Source organism: Choristoneura fumiferana, chromosome 12 (genome assembly GCF_025370935.1).
Source record: "Choristoneura fumiferana chromosome 12, NRCan_CFum_1, whole genome shotgun sequence".
Taxonomy (NCBI): Eukaryota; Metazoa; Arthropoda; class Insecta; order Lepidoptera; family Tortricidae; genus Choristoneura; species Choristoneura fumiferana.
Genome location: NC_133483.1, coordinates 18,300,938 through 18,322,029, shown reverse-complemented (window position 1 = coordinate 18,322,029; position 21,092 = coordinate 18,300,938). Strand labels below are relative to the sequence as shown.

The window sequence follows — 21,092 nt, the reverse complement described above, 5'->3', positions numbered from 1 at the left end:
TGTCAATGTGTGAGTTTGGAGTTATCTGTACACGAATTATTAGTGTATTGTTGGATTATTTATGTGTTAACGTCGTCATTACAGTCAGTTGGCAGTTTTGTTTTTGCATGTAAGCGTGCGGAACTGCACTTGTGTCCACATTTCCCCCCGCAACAAACGCCAGAACTAGTTTAAAGGTAATCTACTGCTAAGGCTACTCCCTTCCGGTAGGAAGCCCGCGTTGCTGTAAGGGACGTCCTGATGCTGACTTGAAGTGTCAGCGTGTATTTACTTGACTTCGAACGAGAGTTCCTTGATGAGCACGTCGCCGTTGGGGGTGACGAGTGGCACCTTGTCGAACCGGATGATCTTGTCTTGGTAGATGATGCGGCCGGCACCCGGCGCCAGCAGCGAAGGCATCACTGCAAACACACGGTCATCAGAGCCTACCCACTGATCTATTCTAAACACGATTGTTTTTAAATCGGTGATCAGGAGTTGAAAATATTATAACCAGCTAAAAGTGAATTCACCAGGCGAGATCTTAAGCAATCAGCTCATTGTATAATTCTTCAGGGATCGTAAAATGCGAGCAAAATCGATTGAAATAACGTATGACCATTGACCAATTAGAGTTGCCGATGATTCTAAATTTATGAACTAAAATTTTAGGTAAGTACTAAAAGGTTTAGCACTCAACGCAGTCTAAATCGTGGTTGCTTTGGTTTGAGTGTGCCCTCTCAAGTCAAGGATCGCGGATTCAGACCAGAACTAAGTAAAGGCGAACACCATGAAGAAATCACATACAGGGTGGAAAGTTGAGATGGGGCAGCAAGGGCAGCTACTAGATCCCTTGCTACTACGCGAAAATGCTCTTAGGACACCTTTACTAACTTTTCAAGTGATGACAATCGACATTCACAGATTTTTGATAAAATGTACATTCAGCGAGAAAATCAACAGATTTGACTTTTTTTTAATGAAAATCGGTCCCATTTCTATCAAGTATTAAAACACACTTTGAGACCAACTAAGGTTAGAGTACTAGAACACCCACAAATCAAAGAAAACTTTTTCCGTACAGAACGTAGGGTACTAATTTGCAAAGTGAAACTTTCGCATGTTGTTTTTTACGAATATGAATCCTTTATGCTTAAAGAAAATTAAAGTATGTAGACAACTAAAAACTGAACATTTTAACTAAAGTTAGTGTCTTAACCCAGTATTACTGCCCCATCTCAACTTTCCACCCTGTATACATATATGTGGCGTTATCTGGGAAAAGGTACCTTGTTGTCGTATTGAGTTATTGATGTCCCATAATCTACATACATTTAGCTATCGAACCATGTAAGAAACATGCATGTAGGTTTAATAGATATTTTTAAAAAAAATGTTGAAGCTCAAAAGCCAGAAAAGGTGATTATGAGACAATTGATTTAAACTTATACACCCAATAAAAGTATGTTATTGTTGGAAGTTACATAGATGACATGCTATTTGAGGAGTAGATTGTACGGGCTTTCAGGTTTCAAGAACAATTTTGTAATTCGACAACGGTTTCCTATAGTTTACCTTGCCAAAGTGCATAAAGTAAAAAAAATAGGTTGATGGATTTTTTACATTTTTTTTCTATTTATAGTATATTTCCATTGGATTTTATCGAAGGAAAAAATATTATGCGTAATTGGACACTAAATAAGAACTACTCCGTTTTGAATTAACGTTGTTTATTATATAAAAAAAATACTTTAACAAAATAACTTTGTTGTTTACAAATGTAATTAAACAGTCTAAATCAACAAACTTTTATATTAGTACGCTAAAACATAGCCAAATGAGACCAAATTAACTCAACAAATCTTAAAAAACTAGTTTTTTCAGTCTCAAATTCAAGGTAAAGTTTAGTAAAAGTTGGTACAATCACTATATATTTTCTAAAAGGTACCTTATCGTCGGTGGTAAAATATTTAGTGATTATGAAGTGATATCATTTGAAAACGACTAATAACTTACGATTAATTTTAATAGTCTTAATTTAAGAACACTGTAGTATTAAAACTCTTACCAAAAACCTATAATTTTGTCTCAACACACTAACAGCCTTATTCATAAAAAGTTAGAGCCTCCTTGAAGGCTCCTTGAAGGCCCGATGCTAAAAAACATGATTCATAAACGTCTGTTAGCGCTAATCAGTCGATCAAGGCTCTGCTAAAGTTAGAGGACCGTAGACCCTCCTTTATCTCCCTGCTAAGTCACAAAATGGCCGCCACAAGTTTGAACAGCTGACTTTGACTAGAGCAAAAAACCATAGGTACCGAAGATATTTATAGTGAAGGCAGGGCTACGCAGATTAAAAAAAAAACAGGAAAATTTATTTTCAGGAATTTGTATTTAAAAATCCTCTAAATTAGCAACAATAAATTAACAATAAATATGAAAAAAATAAGGATGATTAACATAATTATGGCTTTTTGCACGACATAAACATGCGGATCGGATATGGCGGGAAACAAACATCTCGCTTTTTATTTTTTTTCCTGGTAATTTGCTGTCACTGCTGTCAATTTTTTTTTTTTAATTATCGATTAGGCCATTTTTTGTCTTTGATTTGTCAAGGTGGCCAACATAACGCGTCTAATCCGTCTATCAGCAGCTCAACAACTAGCAGACTGCTAGCAAGCGTTTATGAATCATACTTCTTGACAACCGTCTAACAAGCTTAATCAGTCTGCTAAGTAACAGACCGATCAAACCTCAATTAAGGATTTTTTATGAATAAGGCTGTAAATGATTAACGTATTTGAAAAGGTACCTTATTGTCGGACGTAAAATGTTTAGTGACATAGTTAAGAATAAGATCTAAAAAAATGCTTTTGATTTGTAGTTGTAACTATTAATCGTTATTATTATTACTATAAATCAACCTCTAAAGACCAGCAGGTGGTAGGACCTTGTGCAAGGTCCGCCCGGATTGCTACCACCATCTTGCTCGCTAATCCTGCCGTGAATAGCAGTGCTTGCATTGTTGTTTCGGCGTGGAGAGTAAGACAGTCGGTGAAATTACTGGCATTTGAGGTATCCCATCTTAGGCCTCTTGGTTGGCAACGCATCTGCAATCCCCCTGGTGTTGCAGGTGTCTAAGGGCGGTGGTAATCTCTTACCATCAGGTGACCCACTTGCTCGTTTGCCATCCAGTCGAATAAAAAAAAGACAAATTGGCGTAAATCGTCAATAAGGGCCTTATCACACTAGCGATTCGCGGGAGAGTTGAAAGCGAGGCAAGCGTGCAGTGAATTCGCTGCGAGCGTATAACGATTTCGCCGCAAGCGCGCAACGATGTCGCTGCTGCGAGCGCATGGCGAGTTCGCTGCTTTAGCGCCAAAACGCCATATTGTAGACTTTCGTATAATAAATAGGGCGTCTTCGGCGCTAACGCAGCGAACTCGCAGCGACATCATTGCGCGCTCGCGGCGATATCGTTTCATGCTCGCGGTGAAATCGTTACGCGCTCGAAGCGAACTCGCTGCGCGCTCACCTCGCTTTCAACTCGCCCGCAAATCGCTAGTGTAATAAGGGCCTAACTGGCTACCGCCTAAGGGTGGCCAGTTATTGATGATTTACCTTACTCTAATTAAACGCATTTTATGATGATTCTTGACGTTTTTTACGCGCCGACAAGCACCGCAATGGGCCCGCGTGGGAACTAATGCCCAAGCTCTCTCATTCTGAGAGGAGGCCTGTGCGTAGCAGTGGGACGTATAGGCTAGGATGATGATGATGATGATAACGCGCCGACAAAGTACCGACGTCCGACACGTCTTCCAAACCGATACCGAGCGCACAGAAAGCATTCAAGAGCGGCACCGACAATAAGGTACCTTTCTTACTAAACTTTAAGGGATGTTTTAACTCATAAAAAATTGATTTAAAAACTTGTGTCTCTGTCAAATTAAAATTTAGACCCTGCTTATTAATATAGAGTTAAAAAAGAAAAAATGATTTTTTTCGACATTTTACTTCAAGCGCGATTATCTCGGAAACTAGAACCGACAACAAGGTACCTTTACCAGATAACGCCACATATCTGCAAAGCAATGGTGTGTCCCGCGCAGTCCGCATAGGTCCAGCCCAAGCTCTTATTATGAGTTATGACGACACGTTTTTTCCAGCAATGGAACTTCTCAAATACAAATACAAATAACTTTATTTCGCTTGAAATATGGTACAAGAGGTATGGTTCTGTAGGCCAAGATGATAATGATAGCACTCACCGCTGTTTCCGTTCATATTCTGCCCCACCATGGTCCTGGTGTATTTCCCCTGGTTGATCTCCCCCAGCACTGTCCGCAATTGAGTGACGCGTGCCGTAAGCCCGGCCAACTTGCTCAGTTCACGCCCAGACAGCACCAGCCGGCCGATAGCTTCGGCCATCTTGACTAACATACGCCCGTAAGTGTAGTAATGCTGTGGGCAAAATTTGAGTTTATACTTTCTATGCAGTAAGGTTAAGTTTACTAATTTCAAGAATCAATCAATTCATGAATCTTCTACAAGGTACCTATTAGAAAAATTGTAGAAGAAGACATATGAAATCGGTAATAAAGTATACTAAGCGGCAAAAATCTAGCCCTCAAATGTATGCAATAATAGATAATTTTAAATTTGTATGTAGAGCGGGAACGGGCGGGGGGCGGGATTTGTGTGGGAACTATGGCCCAAGCCCTCTTGTTCTGAGAGGAGGCCTGTGCCCAGCAGTGGGACATATATAGGCTGAGATGATGATGATTATGATCTAGAGCGGGCCAAATTTTGTGTTGCTGATCGAGTTATATTTATTACCTTAAACCGATCGTTCTCAGTTCCCGTAGTGAGCAAGTTGTGATCCGTGACGAAGAACGGACGCGACACGGCGTAGAAGCCAACCGTGATCGCAACATCTGCGGACAATTACATTACATCAATGAATCTCATTCTGAGAAGAGACCTGTGCCCAACAGTGGGACGTATATAGGCTGGGATGAAGCCGATGATCAGTTGAACTGGCACATATATTATGTCAAGAATAAAAATAAATTAAATAAAAATTAGTCTCCATATCGTGTGTGAATTTCTAGAATTAATCTTTAGTGCAACTATATGGTATTTCATTTAACTATAACTAATCTTAACCCACGGCTTTACACGCGTTAAGAATTATGTCCAGACGACTTCCGGGATTTTTTACACGTGCAAAGCTGTTATAATCTATTTCTGAAATATACATTTCAGGTCAAATCGGTATATATATAAAAAATCTTGAAGGGACATTACAATACCATTGTTGGCAACACACATTGCCCGCAGCGACGCAATCTCACAAATCGAATAAGTTTCCAAGTCGAAGTTTTAAATAGAAGTAAATAATAAAGTCTTGCACTCACATTTAGCAATAATGTTGTCGACAAAGCCCATGGCAACTCGGAAGTTCAGGAAGTTACGCAGGTGGCGCGTGAGCTTGTAGAAACTGGCGAGTAACGTCAGCTGCTCTCTGTGGTTACCCTGACAAAACAAACATAGAAATAGAGAAAATAAATCTAATATACCTATACAATTCTCGGGTCAAAAATGTTTGTGACCAATCTCCTTCGAAACGGCTTAGATAGATAGATAAAAAACTTTATTCACAAACATGCCATGACATCGTTTTTTGTCTCACTAGATGGCGCACTGTTGCGTGAGGTTTTTAAGTATGGCTTTCAAAGTCTGTTATTACGGGCGAAAAAACAAAGTTTAGATTACAATCATATTTAATACACCTTAAAACCGTACCATAAAAATATTGAGCATGCTACAGTGTTGCATAGTCCCCGTTTTGTTCGAAAAAAAGGGAGGGCAAAGGTTTCCGAAAGACAAAACTGTCTCAAAACACAGACATTCATTGCCCCGGAACGCATATTTGCCATAATTAATTTCAGATAATGCAAAATATTCACAAAATTATTCTAATTATAAATAAACCCGCGTAGCTCACCCAAAAACTATGAGATTTGACATTTCGGAGACCTCACGCTACACTAGCGCCTCTAGTGGCGAATTCATACGCGATAGCCCTCATTGTACGAAACCAACAACATATAAATAAGTTGTCACGGCTTGAAAAGCTAGTTGAAAAGGCGCCGATTCAGCATGTGATGCGACCTTGCTGACACAGCGCTGATATTCTGTCGGGACCAGCTTGACCGATTTTTATGTATTTTTTGTGTATATTCGGTAGGTCTGAGAATGGGATGTAAATTATTTTTCATACTTCTACGCGGACGGAGTCGCGGGCAACAGCTAGTAATAAATAAATATCATGGGACAATTTACACCAATTGGCCTAGTCCCAAAGTAAGCAAAGCGCTAGGCAACGGATAAACATACTTAAATAGATAGGTACATACATACTTAAGCAAATATTAAACATACAAAGACTCGAGAACAAACATTCATGTTATTCATACATACTCGTACAAATACCTGCCCCGACCGGGGATAGAACCCGGCACCTCAAGCTTCTCTAACCACTGGGTTATCGGGTCGTCGAATATGCAAGCTTTTTATTTATTTATCATGTAGAGTTATATCCCCAAATTCGGGTTTACCGTTAATCTGTTCATAAATAAAGGTAAATCTACCTGATAGAATGCTATTTCTTCAGAATTTGTGATAAGCCGCGAATTCACGTATCGGAATTCGCCCTCTAGCTTTTGTTCTTGAACCGTCAGACGCGCTGAAAAAAAAACATTAAAAGTTATTGAAAAACATTTTTCAGGGGTGTTCAGTCACACTAGCCCAACCGCCAGGCGCAGAAATATTCCGAATGATTTTTGAGACACCTTGTATACAATCATCATAAAAGTTAAAAGTATAAGGCACTTGTCTCACCGCCAGCGAGGAAACGATTGGCTATCGACTATTTTTTCGCTCAAGAAACGAACAAAAGATATAAGATCCTGTGTGAGTAAAAGAGACATATATTTTAATAGTTGATCGCTGGCTGTTCACACTGTCGGCGAGAACTCGCTCTTACATCTTTTGTCGCAGCGACAAGAGCTATAAAACTCGCTGAGCTATAGATACTCGCTCAGCGATGTCAGCTTGGCGGCCGCCCCGCACGAGCGAGTCGAGTGGAGCGAGTAATCGCCCGTCGCACGCGAACACTCGCTTACAGCCGAGCGACAAAACTACACTCGCTTCTCGCTGCTCGCCCACTCGTTTCTAGTTACTCGCTCTACTCGCTTCTCGCTCATCGTCGGCGGTGGAACCAGTGCCTAATTCGTTTTTAAATGAATCCCTCATAGGTAAGCAATCTACAACAATAATTCATTTTACAGTAGCGATATCTAAATTGGCGGGTCCTGGAAAAGGTTTCGGTAAGTATAATAATCAGGGAGCGAACTTTCAGTGCGGTTGACAATTAAATGAAAACATTTTTAACGTAGTTTCCAAACTATAGTAATACCAACTGTGTTAGAATCCAAAAATTATTGATTCCTATTTTTAACGAGAATACTATGTTATTTGGTCAACAATATAAGTTTCTAACCTGTAGGCTTCCTAAGGTATGTCAGGAACATGCCAGACACAAGAAGGTATGCCATCATAATGCCAGGCGTCTGAAAAGAGACAATAGTAATTTAAACATCATGGAGAGAAAGTCGCTTACAACCAACGGGTGCATATGTCATCCGAGCTTTAGGCGAGCGCTGTCGTTATACAAACCTCTTAGTTTCAAAGTTAAAAATGTGATTTAAGTACTAATTTTATAAACATATATGTTAGAAAAGTTAGTATTTTTATGGCAGTAGTTACCTACTCGTTAGGCATAAAATCAAATAGTTATTAAGTCAAGTAAAAAACTTATTAATGTATTTTGGACTTGAGCAAAACGGACAAATAGCAGTCTCTTAAGTTTTAACCAAAATAATTTTTAAAGGAAAAAGCAAAAACGTGGAATGTTCAATGAGATCTATGAGCACTCGCTTTGCTCGGTTTCCAAAATAGCACTTACTTGAATCTTTAATTTTGTATACTTACACTGACGCCCAAGTTGACAGTAAGCCTATACAGATATATACCAATGTCCAGTATAGGCTTGCTAATATTGCTGTAAAGATCTATGACTGTCTCGCAGAACTTATCAATGTCAGTCGTTAACAGCTGATCGGCGTTGGATATCCGATTGTCGAGGTTCGTCACTTGGTAGTAGGTGAAACCCCTGGAACAATATTATTACTTATTAGTCGGAGTGAACTTGGAACCAGGGGTGCTGCAATCTCCGGGAAAAAAGACAACCTTACCGCAAAGCGACAAAACCGAATACATAGCGTCAGAACGGGAGTTGTGGAGGTCAAGAAAATGTGCACAATTTATAACAAAGTTTACTGAGATTTTGACCAGGTTCGATTCCCTGTCAAGTGAGAGTTAAAACAAAAAAAATTGAATGGTATTTTTATTAAACCTAAATGGGGAATTGATGAAAAATCTTAGAAACGCTTGAAACTTTTTTTTATCGATAGGAATAACCTTTCTAATTACTTAGCAGAAAAAATATCAGATTTTTAAGTAGCATCACTTAATTTTTAATAAACGAAAGAGTTTTCTTTACCGCCATATTACGATAGTCCTACCTCCTCCTTTTTTGAATTCGGTTAAAAATAAGTAATGACCTGACCGCGGTAGTCTAAAACATTATCTTTGCGTTATTTATTTACTAGAAATCAAAATAAAATCACAGGTAAGAAATTAGTTAACTGATTAATTATAAAATTAAGTTCGTAGGAATAATGACGCTTGTCCGTCGATTCCTGATCATAAAGGCGTTTCGTGCAAACATTAATTGTTTTACGTATTAATGTGCAATGACTATGGCAGGCGTAACTAACTAGAAAAAGTTGTTTATTTGCATGTAGCTTCATTTAAACATTTAGGGGCTGTTTCACCATCCATAAATTAGTGTTAACTGACGGTTAAATGTGATGCCGTCTATATTTGTTTTGTTCGAATAGACGGAGACGGCATCACATTTAACCATCAGTTAACACTAATCAATGGATGGTGAAACAGCCCCTTAATATAACATTGCGTAAATAACTACGTGCGCGTTTCTGGCATTATACACCTGACTAGTGACTACCATACCGTCCATTGAACTTGAGGTCATCCATAAATAACAAGGTAAAGATTGGACTAATAAGGCATTTGAACACTATTGAATTTACCATATCCTGTATATTAATATAAAAATAGAAATTTTAGACGACCAGATGGCCTAGTGGTTAGAGAACCTGACTACGAAGCTTGAGGTCCCGGGTTCGATTCCCGTGTCGGGGCAGATATTTGTATGAAAAATACGAATGTTTGTTCTCGGGTTTTGGGTGTTACTATGTATTTAAGTATGTATCTATCTATATAATTATATTTATCCGTTGCTTACTTTGGGACTAGGTCAATTGGTGTGAATTGTCCCGTGATATTTATTTATTTATTTAGATATACAGACAATGTATAGCAGAGAAAAATTAAATCGCTTGAAGAATGTACAGTAAGTAAGTGTATCGCGAATGATAATTATTGTTTTCCGGACAGTTTTGAAGTCGACCACATCAAGGCCCTCCATTCGTTTGTGGTCAAACGCCAAGCAACTCTGCATAAAATGGAATAAAAAAAATGCATACTTACCTACAATACTAACTACTTAATGCATCTAGATGTCAAGCCAAACTCGAAATATCTTTATAGCAAACACTTCAATCAACATCTGTCTAACCTTGAATTAACCTTTAAGGAAAAAAAACCAGCCAGGCATTTGACCAGAACAGCAAATAATTAGGGGCGGTAAAATTGACTTATTTCTATCATCCAGCCTAGCCGTTAACCATCCACCATCCACCGTTAGGGCCGACACATACATTCGGAAATCCGTAAATACCTACATCACACACATACGTTTATTTCAATTCTGTACGCACAGGCCACCATGCGGAATTGCGAATCGGAGAAAACTTCGGACGGAAAACTACTGTTTGTATGTGGTAGGTCCATAGATTTGTATGGATTTACTGCGTTCGGAATTCCGAATGTACGTGGCGGCCCTAAGTGTAGGTATGTGAAATGCGGCGAAAATTATCTGTGCCCGGAGCGGCTGAATATTATTATTCAATGCAATGCAACATAATTCAATACCCTGTGCTAACAACTGGGAGGGAACAGGCCCTAATAAACGAAGTTTAAAATTCGAATCGTATCTTGCCGTCCCGCTGACGCTAATATTGTTTAATGCGAGAGTGAGAGGGACGGTACGATACGAACTTCGAATTTCGCAGTAGCCCTGCCGTTCAGTCTCAGCATACGATATGCGTCCTAAAAGCACTTCGGATTATGTTTGTCCAGCAAATAACACGCGCAAATCATTATGTAAAGCTCAATCCGAATACGGATATGCTACAAACGATAATCCAAAGTATTATGGCACTGTAGGACAGAGTCCAGCACGGGTTATCTAATCTCGGTACAATATATATAACATATAATGGCGCGTGAACCTGAATTTATTAATGTACAAATGTTACGTTATTTTTCTTAAATCGCCGACCGGTTTTTGCTAGTTCACGTAATAGATGACGCAGTGGTTTCTGCAAGGGGCCTAACGACAGTTATATGTCATTCATTACAATAATTATTCGATTGGAATATTTTAAACTAGCTTTTGGCCGCGACTTCGTCTGCCAAGAATAAGTTTATCCCGCGGGAACTATGCAATTATTCGGGATGAAAGCTATCCTATGAGGACATAGGATACCTAGATTTCATCACGAAAAATTGCATAGTAAAATTGAATAGCCATAGTGATCCTGGGAAGGATCCCAGGGTCTCAAACTATCTCTATTCCAAATTTCATCTGAATCGGTTCATCGGTTTAAGCGTGAAGATTTGACAGTCGGGCAGAGTTACTTTTGCATTTAAAATATTAACACGGGGGCGAGAATGAACCTCCTAACGCCCATATCAAATTTTGATTTATGAACATCAAACTTTATGTCATTTATGATAGAGTTTGATGTTTAAATTACAATAAGTCCTTTGTAAAGAACTCTGGGCGTTAGGTTGCGATTGACGTCACTTTCACCATATTATAGTTTTATTACTACACCGGTTATGCTCACTTTACGCACGAGACGTGCGACGATGTGTAGCGAAGAATGTGTTTGTCATGAACCAATAGAAACGCTTCAGTAACCTATCCTCGCTCAGCTCATCTCTAGTGGAAACAGCTTGGTTGAGCGAGGTTAGGTAATACACGATTTTAATACAAATACAAATTATGACTCAAGATAAGAATTAGAATAGAAATCAAGAGATACTGACTTAGCAAAACATTCCAATATTTTTAGACATAATGTACCTAGTAAACGCAATGAAATAACTAAAAAACTATAATACTACTACTACTAATACTAATATTTTTGGGCTGTCCGAGGTTTGCAGTTATTTGATTAACACCTTGTATATTAGAGAGCTTAATTTTGTTTAAATGTTTATTTATTCCATTATATGTAGGGGTCATTTTAGGTTCTAAATATTTAACTGTTTTTAAATTATTACACTCTTTAACCTCGTAGAGCCCAGTTTTTGACCGACTGCAGCAAAGAGAGTCGAGTATTTATTACATTTACTTAACCAATGTTTGCAAAACTAGACTAGAAAAAAAAAACCCTGCTCCATTTTATGACAATTATTATAATTAGCATAGAGCCCTTGGCAAATTTTAGTCAGTTTTATCTAAAATCAAAACAAGATAATATTAAAAACGTGACCTTGTTATCAATCAATGTTAAATAGATATATATAATATAAGTATATGTAATATAAGTATTCAATAATCTGATCGCCCGACTTTACTTACACTGATACTTATTTCACATTGCCTGTTACAAAACCTGTCAAGTGCGAATCTAACTACTAACGTACAGTCAGTAGCAAAAATGGATGAGCATCAACGGTGCTCAAATTAATCTACACACGACTTTACTGAAGCCATGCACTATCGTTAGGGTTGCCATCCGTCCCGTACATAAGTACGGGACTGTCACCGTAATTGATCAGCCCGTCCCGTATTAGGTACTACATGTCCGGTTTTTTTGCCCGTATTTCGACAAAATGGACCGGGCGCGCGGCCTTACTTACTAAATAGTAATTTGATGTTTAAAGATGTTTCATCATCATCATTATCATCCCAGCCTATATACGTCCCACTGCTGGGCACAGGCCTCCTCTCAGAACAAGAGGGCTTGGGCTATAGTTCCCACGCGGCCCCAGTGCGGATTGAGAACTTCACACGCACCATTGAATTGCTTCGCAGGTTTGTGCAGGTTTCCTCACGATGTTTTCCTTCACCGCAAAGCTCGTGGTAAATTTCAAATGTAATTCCGCACATGAATTTGAAAAAACTCAGAGGTGCGAGCCGGGGTTTCAACCCACGACCCAAAACGACGAAAGATGTTTAATTGTGAACTAAATTTCTAATAATAATAATGATTAGCAACACTATCGTTGAGATCAGATGGTATCTGTTAGGAAACAAATTGTTTGTCTCTCACTAGGTACTTATGATATAGTTGGGAAGCGTATCTATCTATCGGCGTTGCATATTTTTTATTTACGAGTTTTGGGGGGCATCGAAAGAGAAATTGCCCCGTATTGGTTCCCAGAAGTTATGGCAACCCTAACTATCGTTCAAAAATACAGCATATGACAGACGAAGAAATACATAGCGGAGCCATAGTAATTACTTTATGGTCTTGATGCGCTGTTAGCATCGTTTGGATACTCAACGGAACCCTACCATTGTCATACATGAGACTAAGGACCTGCTTCACCACTCGTTGATAAATTTCATGTGACAGGTGATGCCGTCTCTGTTTAATGGGACAACACAAATAGAGACGTCAATATAGCACGTCCTTTGTCGTTTTATTCTAAAACCAAGTACGGCACGGACAAGACGGAAAGACATATCGACTAGTTTACTATAGGGGAGAGGAAGTGGGGGGGGGGGGGCACAGACGTGGATTGCTTAAGGCCTCATGTAGTTTTTTTTTAAGGAAATTTCATGTAATAAATAACGGAATAAAACTGCCAGCTGTCAAAATAAAATAGCTTTTTTATAATCATTTTATCTTGTATTAATTATCAGTTTGTCCCCGTGTCCGATAAATAATATAATCATGGCACCGTATCGCCAAAAAACTATTATCTTGTATTAAAATGAACGTACCAAGCGTACCCACAAATAAAATTACCTTCTCAATTTTTTTATCTATTTTGACAAAGACAGAACAAATATAGAAATACAATAACAATTAACAATATAAGGTCAAGTAGTTACCTGTTAAGTTCATAAATTGCAGCCGCCGACAGAAAAAATACAAAGTTTTAATTTGTTCCCTAAGGCCGACCCATTTTGTGACCATGTAGTAGGTAATGTATCCATCCCAGCCTATATACGTCCCACTGCAGGGCACAGGCCTCCCCTCAGAATGAGAGGGCTTGGGCAGTAGTTCCCACGCGGGCCCAGTGCGGATTGGGAACTTCACACATACCATTGAATTGCTTCGCAGGTTTGTGCAGGTTTCCTCACGATGTTTTCCTTCACCGTAAAGCTCGTGGTAAATTTCAAATGTAATTCCGCACATGAATATTAGGTAATGTATATTTATCTGTATTCTCAGTTACACTTTGAGGTTTGTTTTAAACGCAAAAAGCAAAAATAATACGTTTCTTGTATGTAATATGTGGACCCCCTGAACTTTCTATTTTATTTTATCACTTAGTGCTTGCCCGCGATCCAGCAGTTGAATTGAAATTCAGGGATTTTAGCGAATTGCCAAAATTTGATCGTGGTCTTTATTGAAGTTGCATTACGACAACGTAGGCCAATTTCATTTCTCTATTATGCAGCGGATAATATTTTGAGATTATATCCCTAACCCGTGGGATAATCGAGATATAAAAATAGTGTGGTAGGTATGTAGGTAGGGCTGCCATCTCTAAAATTTAGCTACCAGGACAAGACGCGTGAAAACCCCAGATTTTGGAGCCCAAAACGCGGACATGTCAACAGGTTTGGGTTTTTATTAAACATGGTCAGTAGGTATAATAAAACATAGGCCAATCAAATAAGATCCTTATAAAACGATTTACAGCTTGCTGGAAATTAATTCTATGAAAAATTCTAATTGCTACAAATGAAACCCTGGACGCTCCCCGGACGCCCTCTAAACCAGGACAAATCCGGGGAAACCCGGACGCATGGCGGATGAATTTCACCTAAATCCGAACACACACAAACTTTCGCATTTACAATATAACTGAGATGTAAGTATGTTATTATTTTCTGAATATTTTAACTTGTTAAATTGGTTTGGTTACACATAATTTTACAATTTTACGATAGTAACTGATTAGGCGAACGTTAACTAACGTTCAAACGTATTACAACTTGTTTTCTTATACAAGTACATTGGAACTCATGTTAACAACTGGTTACAATTATGAATGGGTCCTGTTGAAGTTTAAGACTGCTAGACTTGTTTTTTTTCTTTTTTTGTTTTTGTACTGTCAATAAAGAGCGGGGCGGACGAGTGGGAACACCCGGAGCGGGCGGGGCGAGTGACACTTGCTGTCAAGCGACCGATCAAGGCGGTACCACGCGGGCGTCTCGGTAAAATACAAAGACTACAGGTAAAATATATAACTGTGTTTTACTACATAAGGGCCTGGACACATGTCGCGGTACGGTGCCGTCTACGGTGTCACGGCGCGGCGCCGTCAAACGGCGTCGTGCCGAAACACGGTGCCGCGTACGGTGCCGTACACGGCGCCGCGAACGGCGTCGTACCACGGCGCGGTGCCGTGTACGACGCCGTGCACGGTGCATCGCTTGGTAGTTTAACTAGTTAACGTTTTGCTGCTGAACGCATAACACGCAAGTACAACCATCGGTTCAAATATACAAAACAATTGTCGTTTTAAATATATACAAGTATACAGTTTTTGCCTTGACATGGACCAAGAAAAACGTATTCTCCTGCTCCTACTGCTAAGACGACGAATGAAGAAAAAACAGAAACGAACATATTGGGTGAATCCATACATGTCTTTAATGAACCATGATGGAGAGATTTTTATGCACTATTTACTTGCGTGTTATGCGTTCAGCAGCAAAACGTAAACTAGTTAAACTACCAAGCGATGCACCGTGCACGGCGTCATACACGGCACCGCGCCGTGGTACGACGCCGTTCGCGGCGCCGTGTACGGCACCGTACGCGGCACCGTGTTTCGGCACGACGCCGTTTGACGGCGCCGCGCCGTGACACCATAGACGGCACCGTACCGGCGACATGTGTCCAGGCCCTAACTATGTGAAAGAAGAACACCACAGTTTTTATTAAAGTTTTTTGAGGCAGAGGAATTTTGACTTTTTAAATTATATTTTATTTGTACCCAACCCTAAGTGCGCGAATACGACCCGCACTTAACTTTAATGTTGATTTATATTGCCAATAGTGGTCGTACTAAAATAATAATGGTCACCTTTACTTACGCTGTCTCACATAAATGCATGTAAATTATCGATGCTAAATAATAATATAATATATATTCTCGCCCTCTGATCTCTAACCGCCATGAAGTGTCCATGCAGTACATCTATACCCACGTAATTTAAATATAGCTAACCGGAACGTAGGCATAGTGATTCATACATCACCACCGTACTTTATCACGAGGATGTAAGATTCAAAATGGCTTCTCGAATTTCGAATGGTCATGACGGTTTTAATTTTTAATAGATACAGACGTTGGCCTTATAATGACCGGCCGTAATAAATATGCGAGAACAGTTAGCCGAAAGAATAGGTATGCTATTTTAAAAAGCTAAAGAGATTATGTTAAGACTAGTCGTTAGGTCCAGTCAAGGGCAAAGATAACGAACGACACGGCCAAAGTTACAAAAATTTGTATACACGACTTTATGCACTTAATATTAAGGCTGTGTATACATATTTTTGCAATTTTGGCCGTGTCGATATCTTTGCCCTTGTCTGTACCTGCAGCTTCGCACGCGTTATCATTAGGTCTAGGGTCTAGCAGTTGAATTGAAATCCAGTGATAAAAATTTCCAAAAATTAAGATCGACCACAAATAAAATCTATTAAAATCAAGGACAGCGAATTGACCCAGAAAAATGGACTTTGAAACCAGTTTTAACACATCCGACCGAACCCGCGGTCAAGATATTTTTACTAACATGTTTCGTGCTTCCGTAATAATTGGAACAAGTTCACGGCTCAAGGCTCAACCAGGAGGCCCTATACTACAAAGTGCGAAATTCGAACTTGGTATCATGCCGTCCCGCTGACGGAGTGAGGGACGGTACGATACGAATTTCGTAGTAACCCCCCTGCGCGCGATTGGCGTGCAGCGAGCGCGTTCTCTGTTCAATGCGCGGCCGAGACGCTCGCTGCACAGTGGTTGTCTGGCAAGTCACTGGCAACACACGCAATGGACAGAGAAGTCGTTTACCGGGCCGCCGTGTATTCGTTGTTATCCGTTATGTTTGGCAACAACACGCGAACACCCAAAAGACACTTGAAGCGTGAATCTTGTGCAAATAGCAATATTCCGCCGCGTCCGCTTTTATGCCCGGTTGGCGCTTAACAACAACTGCGTACCTCCTACCACAAAAATCAGTGCGCGCTATGATAAGCGACGTCTGTCATTACAGGTGCGCATATTTTCACATAACTTTTTAAGTCCTGGTATCCGAAGTCCGAAATTTTTTCTCATACCATTTTACATCATAATGATCACTCACTAATCATACACCTCGTTCATACTAATATTTGTTTTCATACATTTTCTTATACTAACAAAAAAACAACATTATGAGTTGAGATATATTGTTCTCAGTAGTAAAAAAAAAATTAACACTGTCTGTTATGAGTTCCGATGTTAGTAATAAAATCTTATGAGCAAAAAAATTATGAGGAAAAAAAATATGAAGAGGGATTATTATGAATAAAAATCGGTAGTATAATAAAAAATAGAAATAAGAATTTTATTAGAGTCAATATGGACCCCTGTCATACACTTTGCGATAGTTAAGCGACAGTCGCTATTGTGAAGCGTTCTCATAATACTTATGAACTATCGCCGAATATACCTCTAACTAATTTAAAGTCAAAGTTACCTACAAGCAAAGCTAAACAAGTTAATAAATCGCAGTTACAAACATCAAATCCATTACAGAAAATCGCATCAATAACAGTCAAACCGATCTGAAAATAAACGAGCATTGGTTAACGCACTAATAGAAAACGTCTTACTGTGTGCGGTCTTACCCTCAGCCTTAACCCATCCTTTGTAATCTCTCAACGTAAACTGATATTTTTATGTATGTACAATAAAGGGTTAAAAGTCAATTAAACAATAAGTCAAAACAGAAAAGCACTTAATTAATGGTCATTATTAGCTTTTTGAATCAATATACCTAAAAATATAAAAAATTGTTTTTTTTTATAATAAAGAAAAATTACAACACTTCAAAGCAACAAAGGAGAAACTAAAAGTTGTCATCTTTTGTAATTACCGCAGCCATTGTTTAAAAAAAATATAATAATTATTTACGTTAATTTGTGATGTAGTGGGTACGTGTTTGCACCGTTTGGGATAGACTCTGGGACTCTGGGGGAAAGCACCCACAGTGTATAAAGAGTGCTGTAAAAGACTCGTGGAACTGACGCGTGACCAGAAGACTGGAACATATCTGGCAAAGCGGATCAGCATTGCCATGCAACGCGGCAATGCTGCCAGCCTTCTGGGTACGCTACCCAACCGGCAGCGAGTTGAGGCATTTTTTTTAAATTGTAATATAATATATTTTTTAACTTAGTTATTTTTAGGATAGCTTTTTATTTCAATTGTAAATTCATTCATTTGTTTTAATGTGTTATTAAACCAAAATTTATGTGTAAAAAAAATTACAGTAGATATAATATATTAGCTAGCAATTTATAACTCAATAACACCTGAAAATAAAACCACCTAACTCAATATTTTTAATAACCGATTAGCAATCAACGAAGTTTACTATTTGATTAAGGATGACCAACTTTGTATACAAATTATAAACATAACGCAACGCATCGTTCTGTGAGCAGTCGTGCAAAAGAAAGAATGATTTGCAAGTCAATAATCACGATCAATTTATATTTAAAGTGGTCGTTTGACGGAATTAGTAGTCAAGGTCGGTTTAAATTATTGACATAGCACAATTAACACTAAAACTGGCATGTCTAAGTAAATATTTATGTTCCCTCGTTTGGGTGCAGTTCTTTGTGACATTGTGCGACACATCAAAAATATCCGTACACCTTTATTTATGCCACTAACCATAAGGTTGATGTATTCATATAGGTATTTGACGCTATGGCTGTGTATTTATGCCTACAGATGTGCAAAGCATGTTGCGGAAATTTTCCAAAAACGATGGAAAAGTTTTCGGAAATTTCTGGAAATTATCACAAAAAGGAAATATATATTTAGGAAAGTTTCAATCCCCAAATTGTAAGAAGTTTCCGAAATTAGGTAAAAATCCGCAATTTTGGAAAGTTTCCTTTGGCACATCAGTATTTATGCCTTTAACTGTGAAGTCAAGGAAACTGAATCACATATCAGAATGGAACCTTTGTGCTTATAATGTCATGTTGACATCCCATACATCTGCCAAAGAAACGATAGCGAAATTGTTTATGAAAAGGTTCCACCCTGGTATATGATTCAGTTCCTCGACTGTACAAGTCAACGCACGTAAAAAGAGCTCTGGGTGGCTAGTGGAGGGGATACGTTTGCGCATCTGTCAACTCACAAGCCAATGGCGTGACGGCCGCGCGCACGCTCCAACGCCCCTCCCGCGGGCCCCACTGCTCCGCCGCCAATTTGGTCCGTATTTCGCTCACTGCGCAGGTATATCGCCAGCTCTTTTTACGTGCGTTGATTTGTACAAACCTTTCATTCATTTCGTTTTGGAGTGAAAGAGTTGGAAGCACAAACACTCACGCTCACAAAGTTTCGCTTTTGTTTTATGAACAGGATAACAATCGTTCAGAGAAGTATTCTATGTACTCACTTCATATACTGCTGGTACAAATACATTGATAGGTTCGTCCGGACTCGCAGCTTCATTTCCCCTAAGCTCCATTTCAGCACATTGTTAACTAAAGATATCTGAAAGAAAAGATGAAGGTCAAGAACTTCTTCACAGAAACATTTGACTACATGAAATTCGTTAAAAGCACTAGTTGGTAAGCAAGTCATTGTTTAAACGTTCACTTGCCAAACATTGGGTTAGCGTTACAATTATTTGTTAAGAGTTAGCAAAATAATTTTTACGAAAAATTGTTTGACAAGTGATAATTTGTCTTTTTTATTTGATGAAACAAAAGTAACCTATTTACTTACCATAGGCATGGCAGTGAAGAATTGTATCAGCAGTCTTTTGAATTCTTGTTTGTTCATAGTAATTATGGATCTGAAATCAGTATTTCAAATTAGCTAATGAATAAGGCAATGTAATGTAGTTGAAGTGGCAATGGGCGGGCCACATCGCTCGGAGAACAGATAACCGTTGAGGGAGAAAAGTTCTCGAGTGGCAACCAAAGAAAGGAAGGGTTGGCGGGCCTCCCTTTAGGTGGACTGACGACATCGTGAGAGTTGCGGGCAACCAGTGGATGAGAGTGGGACGTTATCGTTCATTCTGGCGTTCTAAGGGGGAGGCCTTTTCTATGTCTATCAATGGCGTGAAATCCCAGAGAGTGGGAGATGAGTGACTTACCTGCCCTGTCCAGACGGAGCGTTTTGCGCGCAAGGCCACTAGCGCGTTCCCGAGGTCTTCGAGGTCTGTACCTAGGGAACGCGCGAGCATCTACGCGCGAGTGCCCTCGCGCGCAAAACGCTCCGTCTGGACAGGGCCTTGGTATGTCTTTGGACGCACCACCTCGCAATTAGGTACTCACTATGACTAGTGACCCATCAGATATAGTATCGCGAGCGAGGCACTCAAATATTTCGGAGCAGCATAACATTTCAGTAAATTCGTTCTAGTAGTCATAAATATAAGAGCAGCGACTTATCAATAAATTCGAACACAAGCTAAAATTATCAATCAGAAAGCACAGAGCATCAAAATTATCTATGCAGTTAGGGTGATCATAAACATTAATGGAAAATAAATATACCTAATGACGGTATTCTACAGTTTAAAGTCGTTATATTTTATTATATGCAATTTTTGGGAATCTACATGAGAATTTAGTAATATCCTAGAATTTCAATTCAACGGCTGGATCGAAACTGCGAATAAATCCTAGTACATAAATACATACTTAAATATGTTAAAAATCCAATACTCGAAAACAAACACACACTTATACAACTATCTGCCCTGACCAGGGGCTGAACATGGGACCTCAACCTCCATAGTCAGGTTCTCTAGACACTTGGCTATCCGGTCGTTGGACACTTTTTCAAAACTTATTTAGGGCAACACAGTCATACTTAATATAGGATACAGTCACCTGCAATAATATCTGCCACAGCGCAGTGTGCAAAAATATCTGACACATCCTACTGGCCCTAGAAACAGGGTTGTATCAGATATTTATTGACACTTAATTGTGTCAGATTTTGTACTGTTTACTTGTACCATGGCCAAATCATTAAATTGATGGCAAGTGTAACACTAGCATTTCATAAAGCAATGTCATGTTTTGTTTTATTCATTTATTGACCCAAGCCAGCAACAGTCAAGTTTGGAATAATTTAAAGACTCTTTGAACTTCAAATAAAGCAACAACAACACAGTTAGGCAATATTATCATTAGGCTTGGGACTTTTGGATGCTCGCCATGGTTCTAGAATCCACGGAGTCGTCATTATGTTAAAATATTTTTTCGAAGTCAAAGTCAAATTGTAAAAATAAAGCATTTTATTAGATGTCATACATGGTCTATGCTGTATGATAAACA

The 21,092-nt window shown here is 39.0% G+C and overlaps 1 protein-coding gene across 1 annotated transcript in view; it reads right to left on the bottom strand.

Moving 5' to 3' along the window:
- Abcd3 (ATP binding cassette subfamily D member Pmp70) overlaps positions 1–21,092 on the bottom strand; it is a 30,323-nt gene that overhangs the window by 6,014 nt on the left and 3,217 nt on the right. Inside the window, exons 3-11 of the mRNA XM_074095646.1 lie at positions 19,528–19,597; positions 19,196–19,293; positions 8,041–8,221; positions 7,550–7,619; positions 6,639–6,733; positions 5,403–5,520; positions 4,822–4,919; positions 4,254–4,446; positions 272–401 (exon numbers count right to left, since the gene is read on the bottom strand). Coding sequence (XP_073951747.1) covers positions 272–401; positions 4,254–4,446; positions 4,822–4,919; positions 5,403–5,520; positions 6,639–6,733; positions 7,550–7,619; positions 8,041–8,221; positions 19,196–19,293; positions 19,528–19,597 — 1,053 coding nt within the window. The remainder of the gene's footprint in view (positions 1–271; positions 402–4,253; positions 4,447–4,821; positions 4,920–5,402; positions 5,521–6,638; positions 6,734–7,549; positions 7,620–8,040; positions 8,222–19,195; positions 19,294–19,527; positions 19,598–21,092) is intronic.